The following is a 7355-nucleotide window of genomic DNA, read 5'->3' as shown; positions in this document are numbered from 1 at the left end:
GATTCAAAGGATAGAATTAAATTTCGGTAAAAAAAAAAAAAAAGAAGAAGTCGCACGCCGGGCCACCTGAAGTGTACAACCAAAAATTTCTAATGCCATCACAGAATGTGGGGTAAGGCCACCGTAAGGCATGAAGCACCCTCGTGTGTATCATGATACCTGACAACCTTTAATTTTAATAATATTAGATTTATGTTTAAAGACAAAACAACCTCTAGCTCACTGTAAATATAACAAAAAAACCTAAGTAAAAATATTAAAATACCCTTAAATCAAAGCTAAAAAAAAAACTGATGCGAAGGCCAGTATTTTTATTGTGCATTGAAAATGAAAAAAAGAGTCAAGAAAACCCTTGAAATGGTTATATTAGATTTTTGCTTTTAAAAATAATCCAGCCATTACATTATACCTAAAAAGTAACGGACCAAAATACCTTATATTAAATTTTACAAAAGCTATTTTGTCACATGGGAAAGATTATTTTATCCTTAAATAAAATTCAAAAATAAAAAATTGAAGAACAAAATAATAATTTTAATGGTAATAAATTGTGTCTAGTGCTACAATAAAAAAACCCCTCTCTCTATATTTTTTAATACAAATATCTTTTTATTCCTTAACAATTGTTTTTTAATTCACTTTCTTTTATATTTTTAATATAAGTAATAATATTTGAAAAAAATATGAATGATAATCAATCGCACCAAACCGAACGGTTAAAAATAAAAACCGTTCTTTAATTTTCTCTATAACTACCCTTTTCAGTTTCCTCTATCCGGGGACTCTCTCGCTGCCATTTTTTTCGAGAGAATCAACACAATAACCAAAAACAAATTCTCTGCTGTCATTATTTAAATGCATTTTTGAGTGAAGAACCGTAAAGAAAGCGAGAGAGATAAAAATCAAGAATTGGATCAATAAATCATGGAGAACAGAGTTTGTTCAACAGAATCAGTAAATGGAAGCTGTGATGTCTGGAGTTGTAAAAAATCCGCTGCTGCTTCTGCTGATCATCTTGTCATTATGGTCCACGGTATCCTTGGAAGGTATGCTCTTTTTTCTTCTTCTTATTAATCACCGATTATCATGTTTTGTTTATTTAATTTAGTGAATTTTTTTACCTGTCTTGGTTTTATTTTGTCGACTACGAGAGCAAAATGTTAAAACTTTATTTTAAAAGTTTTTGTTTTATTAATTGAATTTTCACCCTCAATTACTGAAGTCGGAATTCAATTGATTTGTTGTTTTCTTAATCTAGTGTAATATTTTTTTTTAACCGAGTTTGGTTTAATTTTGTAAATTATGAGAGCAAAATCTGAACTTTCTTTTAAAGTTTCCTTTCGAGTTTAACTGAATTTTCGGGCATAATTATTGAATTTGGAATTCGATTAGTTATGCTGTTTGCTAATTGTGGGTGTATTTGAGTGATCAGTAACGCAGATTGGAAGTTTGGAGCAGAGCAGTTTGCTAGAACTTTACCTGATAAAGTATTTGTTCATTGTAAGCATCATTAGTTATGTTTTCGATATTAATAAGAAGCGAAATCCTTTCTTTCCTGTTGAATTTGGTATTTAAGTGATTGTTGAGTGGAGTTTAAATCATTTCTTTTGGTATCTGTTTTTTTTTTCCTTACTCAGAATGAAATGCTTGGGTTGGTTTTACTTGCATTGCAGGTAGTGAAAAAAATATGTTTAGGCTGACACTTGATGGTGTTGATGTGATGGGTGAGCGGTTGGCTGAGGAGGTATTGCATTTTTTGGATTCATGGGTGTGCCTGTAGTTATTTACTAAGTTTGGATGAATTCTTATGCTGGGTTATTGATGGAATATTTGAATTTTAGGTACTTGAGGTGATTCAAAGAAAGCAGAATTTGCGGAAGATTTCATTTGTTGCACATTCTGTGGGAGGATTAGTGGCCAGATATGCAATTGGAAGATTATATAGACCACCCAAGAAAGAAAATGTAGCAGATTCAACTGATGGTACAAATGAAGACGACATAAAGGCTACAATAGGTGGCTTGGCGCCTATGAACTTTATCACGGTTGCTACACCTCACCTTGGTTCAAGAGGAAATAAGCAGGTATCATATTTTGATTGTCTTGTGTCATTTAGATTGTCAAATTTGATCAGCATCCACTCAAAATCATTGAAAAAGCAAATTATTAGGCTGCTTAAATGTTTTCATAACAAAAAAATCTGGACTAAATCTGTGCATAGAAATAGCTTTGCTTGCTTTCCTGCCACTATCTGACTGGGCATGTTAATCATTCCTTAAACTACGCTTTATTAAATTTAGATTAATCACACTTGTGTATATTTCTTTCAAAAAATTTCTTCATTTGCAGGTTCCATTTCTTTTTGGTGTAACCGCCTTTGAGAAAGCAGCTCGCCTCTTGATTCATTGGATATTTAAGAGAACAGGTCGACACCTTTTTCTTACCGATGATGATGAGGGCAATGCTCCATTGCTTAAACGCATGATAGAAGATTATGGTGATTGTTTTTTCATGTATACCTCTTACACATCAGTTCTTTATGCAGATTTTTTCTTTTTGTAGTTTCTTGAGACGTCATCTTCATGATATCCAAATATGCAATTAATAAGGGCACCTAACTAATTTTGTAGGTCGGCATTGTGTATATTCAAACGCCGGGTGGCATATTCAAATGTGGGCTATGACCGTATCCTTTTTGTTCATTCAAAGTAGCTGTGAGTGATATATAATCTGAAAACATGGCAGAGTCTTTATTCTCTGTTTCCTTAATGAAAATTGTTTAGATATTGTGGGCTGGAGAACATCGTCCATCAGGCGTAATTCTGAATTGCCAAAGGTACATCTGCTTCCACTTTATAGTTCTCCTTTATCTTATTGCCTGTTGGTTAGAACGTCCTGACTGAAATGTCATTTTATGTTTTAGTGGGAAGATAATATGAACATGGAATATCCGCATATTGTATACGAAGAACGCTGCAAGGCCCGTGATGCCGAGCAGTCTGAACTTATTTCGACAGAAGATGATGGTTTGGACAAGCTAGAAGGTATATTTTGAATGAAAAGATGCAGCCACTATGATCACCTCATTTGTTTTAATTCCCTTGCCCAACTTGTCTAATGAGAACTTCTTCTTGTTTGGGGAATTTCCGTCCACCACAATTACTGCTTATCAATTTTAAAAGTTTGTTGATTGGTTTTTTTTTGTGCAGAGGAACTAGTGGCTGGTTTATCCCGTGTGTCATGGGATAAAGTGGACGTTAGCTTCCATGCCAGCCGACAGAGGTTTGCTGCTCATAGTGTAATTCAGGTCTCTCTCATTCTCCCCTCATGCATGCATCCATTCGTCCTCACCGCAGTGTTATGTTTTTTGGTTATATGGTATGAAAATGCTAACCATCTCCTGGGAATAATAATGGTCTCATCAGTGCTCATGTGCAAGGGAAAATAAAAAAACTCCTCGGAAGATGGAAATTAACACCATAAATTTCTGTGTTTCTGAAGGAACCTAACACCATTCTGTACATATTGCAGGTTAAAGATGAAATGATGCATATGGAAGGTGCAGATGTGATACGACATATGATTGATCATTTTCTTCTGTAAAAGCCAATGACTCCTAGACATAACAACATTACAGCTGTCCTACATGGTAAGTTACTAAATGAGTATATGCTATATTGAAATCCTGGTTTCTGGACCTTTCATCTGTACCTGAAAGTGCATTTATCACAGGTTGAAGGTTGTCAACTATCGTGGTGATGGTGAATTCAGCTAAAACTACGAAGACTAAACGACCAATTTAATAGAAATTTTGGTTTATTCATTTATGTATTGTGCAAACATTTCTATGATCATCAATAAATGAAAAACAAAATGCTACATATTTAGCCCTTATCATTGTTTTAATGCTTGCATGCATGTATGCTGGCTGTGGTTGCCAGAAGTATGGTTGAAAGTCCAAACGAGGAAATGCGGCAGGGCATGCTTTATTTGAACTCTCTTTTCATCGTATGCTTTATCTGAAGTTAACCTATGCATTAGAGTATTTCTTTTGAGGTTTTGCAAATCTTTTTCCTCCTCCTTTGAGCCGGTTAAGCATGGCCTAGTAGCCCTACATTTCTCATCGCTCGCGTTTCTCGAAATTTCTCAATTTCATCTGTGTTGATAAATTTTTAAATTGGTACCTGTATTTTCCAATTTATATCAAAATCATCTACTAATAGATTAAATCATCAACTAATAACTGTTTAATTCATTATTGAATATATTTGATATGAAAAATAAGAACACATTAATGTGTTTATTCCATCTAGGTTATGTTCAGTGATCGAAGGATCTATTACTTTCATGCGTATAATTGGACTGAAAAAATTATCAACACAGAGTGGTGGAAATGTATTTTACCATCTTGACAAGTATACGTGGATGAGGTGTAATTTGGCAGTGTGATTGTGGGTGTTTTTTAAATAATTTTTCATGTTAAAATACATACCAATGATGTTTTTTTATTTTTTAAAAATTATTTTTGATATCAGTACATCAAAACGATCCAAAACATATAAATCATATTATATTTTAGCAAAAACAAAAAAAATTTCAAATTTTTTAGGAACGCGGTTGAACCGCGTTCCCAAACATTACCTAAATATGTGTTGGTATTTGATAGTTTTTAGTATTACAGTGTAGAGTTTGTTTTTTTATATCAGTATATTAAAATTATTTGTAAAATCTTAAAAAAATATTAATCTAATATTTTTTAAGTGAAATATAATTAAAAATAAAAATTACCATAAAAGATCGTTTTTAATGTGATTCAATAAACTACACATTGACTCCAAAAATCCGCAATCGAGCCAATCAAAGAAAAACAAAAGTAAAAGAAAATGTGTTGAATATTCTCGCAAACCAATAGAAAGTATACACATGGCATGTAATCGAAACCCCAGTTAAATCGTCGGCACCTAATTATGCCCCCCTTACCGAAATAAACGCTCTCAGGAAGATCTCCCTCCAGTCTCTCCGTTTGAACGATGAAGTGAGTAGAAATAAGGGGAAGGCTTCTCTCGAAATCTTCAAGCAACTCGATTAGTGGATCTCAATAGCTGCTGCTGCTGCTTCATTTATTATCAGTGGAATCCCACAAATTCTCATTATTTCAATTTAACTCCAACTTTTCTCTCAAGTCCAAAACTCCCCCCACAAAATCACTCTTTTGGCGCCAAAATCACCCAATCAGAGTCAGAGCTCTTAACGATGATGGTTTCGTCCTCGAAGTTGTGCCTCACCTGATCGATTTCCCCTCTAATTTACCAGTAATCAATGATTATGTTTTTCTTTTCAATTTAAGTTTCAATTGATGATTTATTTACCTTTTATTTTTGCTCGTATCCAAATCATTTGCATTACAGCCAAGCCCACGCGATTTTCAAGTGCATGAATTCATTGATTATTTGAATTAATTTAGGATTCTATAGCTCTTTTTTAATTTTGAATCGGCTGGCAGACTTTTGTTGGACCAGAAGATGTAGTTGCAAACAAGTAAGCACACTGACTTGTAATTTTTTCTGCTGTAAACGACATGTCATTCAATCATTTCTCACTCTTTTTTTTTTTAATAGATTGTTGTTCATAAAGATAGTCCTAGAGGTGTACATTTCCGGCGAGCCGGTCCGAGAGATAATGTAATTTTTTATAATTTGTAAATTTAAATTTATTTATGCTTCTAAAAGCATTATTTCTTAGGAATTATTTAGTACACGGGTGGCTTAGGTGGTGCACGTGCTTCGTCACTCGCATACAGGTGGGACCCACTTAATGGTCACAACATGCGGCGCAGCATGGATGTGAGTGAAAGAGCAGGGCATTAGGTGTGAAATTGTAGAAACTGATTGTTGTTGATTCAACTGGTGTGATGATATATGTATACGTGTATTTTAAGCCTAAAGAAGTGCGTGCTTGCATAGTGACATGCGGGGGCTTATGTCCAGGGCTCAATACAGTGATTCTATGGAGTTGGTGATGTACTTGGCATTATGGTGAGTTTTATCCAGAGACAGGTAGAGAGTTGTGTTTAATTGTTGAATTGTTTGCTTTGAGAAAGAGTTTTCAATCGGTTAATTGAATTTGCAGGGAGGTTATAGGGGTTCTTATCCGAGAAACACCATAAATTTCATGCCCAAAGTTGTGAATGACATACATAAGCGCGGTGGCACATTTCTTTGCACTTCAAGAGGAGGTCATGATACTAACAAGATAGTTGATATTATTCAGGACAAGAGAATAAATCAGGTGCATACACATTTTTCTTTCATAAATTTCCAAATATGGTACACAACCTGAATGAAATAAGGTAGACTGGTTTTGTGGATGTATAAGTATATATTGTTGGAGGTAATGACACCCAGAGATGAGCAGCTTTAATTTACAAGGTGGTTATTTCTCCAATAAGAACTTGTTCTGTGACTTCCATCAATTGCACCTCTCAGTCAGCCTGCATTATGGTATGATGCAAGTGTATCACACTTGCATGCCTTTTCTTCTCTTCAATTTGTGTTTTTGTTACATTTTTACAAGGAAGTTGAGAAATGTGGTCTTGAAGTGGCAGTTGCTGGGATCCCCTAGATGATTGATAATGACATTGCGGTGAGTTTTGTATTTCATTCTGCAATTTTATGCTTCAGAGCAAGGTTTGATTTTCAAGGCTTAGCACATTTTTTTCAAATGTTTGTAGTTTTGGAATTGGCGTGCTTGAGTTGAACTGTATTGAACCTCGAAAATGATGTAAATTGCATTGTTGTTCTAGGTGATAGACAAATCTTTCGGAATTGATACTGCTGTTGAAGAAGCTCAGAGAGCAACTAATGCTGCGCATGTGGAGGTTGAAAGTGAGGAAAATGGAGTTGGAATTGTTAACCCTATGGGCAGATACAGTGGTAAACTTTTTGAACATAGTTTAATAGATGGCACATTAATGGCCATCAGATTCTCACTGTATTTATTCTTTCCTTCCGGCTTCCTTGCGCTTTGAATCCTGCAGGTTTCATTGCAATGTTTGCAACTTTGGCAACTTGAGACATGGTAAGACTTTTTTTGTAACCGTCTTCTTGAACTTGCAAATATTTGGATCCAATTTTGATGTCATTAGAGTGTCATATTTGATGATAAGTAAATCAAAGGCACTTGCTGAGAGGGTTGGAAAATAATAACTTGATGTGGACATAAGATTGAGTCCAGGATCCTTATTAGCCAATAAAGTTACCCATGATCATCCTGTTTTATTGAGTCATAACAATAATGTGATCGTTTGCCTCCAGGTTTGGCTGTTTCAGGAAGTTTGGCCTTATTGTTTGTGTATG

General features: G+C 34.6%; 2 protein-coding genes across 2 annotated transcripts; both read left to right on the top strand.

Annotated features, from left to right (window-relative positions):
• Positions 1-734: 734 nt before the first annotated feature.
• LOC133695075 (lipid droplet phospholipase 1-like) lies at positions 735-3894 on the top strand. The gene is made up of 11 exons (XM_062116860.1): positions 735-1046; positions 1433-1500; positions 1674-1744; positions 1842-2084; positions 2350-2513; positions 2631-2686; positions 2784-2836; positions 2924-3044; positions 3210-3307; positions 3532-3649; positions 3733-3894. Exons 1-10 carry the CDS (start codon positions 925-927, stop codon positions 3601-3603), a joined length of 1068 nt encoding a protein of 355 aa, XP_061972844.1. The 5' UTR covers positions 735-924; the 3' UTR covers positions 3604-3649; positions 3733-3894.
• A 2073-nt stretch (positions 3895-5967) lies between these two features.
• Positions 5968-7071, top strand: LOC133682230 (ATP-dependent 6-phosphofructokinase 4, chloroplastic-like). Its single transcript, XM_062105520.1, has 4 exons — positions 5968-6035; positions 6141-6288; positions 6803-6932; positions 7037-7071. Exons 1-4 carry the CDS (start codon positions 5968-5970, stop codon positions 7069-7071), a joined length of 381 nt encoding a protein of 126 aa, XP_061961504.1.
• Positions 7072-7355: the final 284 nt, after the last annotated feature.

The sequence above is a fragment of the Populus nigra genome, chromosome 1, assembly GCF_951802175.1.
Source record: "Populus nigra chromosome 1, ddPopNigr1.1, whole genome shotgun sequence".
Taxonomy (NCBI): Eukaryota; Viridiplantae; Streptophyta; class Magnoliopsida; order Malpighiales; family Salicaceae; genus Populus; species Populus nigra.
The sequence above is the reverse complement of the archived record's forward strand: the minus strand, read 5'-3'. Positions and strand labels throughout refer to the sequence as shown.

What these genes read in the sequence shown, in the direction of transcription:
- LOC133682230 (XM_062105520.1), top strand. Translation starts at nt 5,968, where the DNA reads ATGCGGGGGCTTATGTCCAGGGCTCAATACAGTGATTCTATGGAGTTG. An exon ending in GTGATGTACTTGGCATTATG is followed by an intron (nt 6,036 to 6,140) that starts GTGAGTTTTATC and finishes GGGAGGTTATAG; the next exon opens with GGGTTCTTATCCGAGAAACA. An exon ending in CCCTATGGGCAGATACAGTG is followed by an intron (nt 6,933 to 7,036) that starts GTAAACTTTTTG and finishes TGAATCCTGCAG; the next exon opens with GTTTCATTGCAATGTTTGCA.
- LOC133695075 (XM_062116860.1), top strand. Translation starts at nt 925, where the DNA reads ATGGAGAACAGAGTTTGTTCAACAGAATCAGTAAATGGAAGCTGTGAT. An exon ending in TGATAAAGTATTTGTTCATT is followed by an intron (nt 1,501 to 1,673) that starts GTAAGCATCATT and finishes CTTGCATTGCAG; the next exon opens with GTAGTGAAAAAAATATGTTT. An exon ending in TATGGTGATTGTTTTTTCAT is followed by an intron (nt 2,514 to 2,630) that starts GTATACCTCTTA and finishes CTAATTTTGTAG; the next exon opens with GTCGGCATTGTGTATATTCA.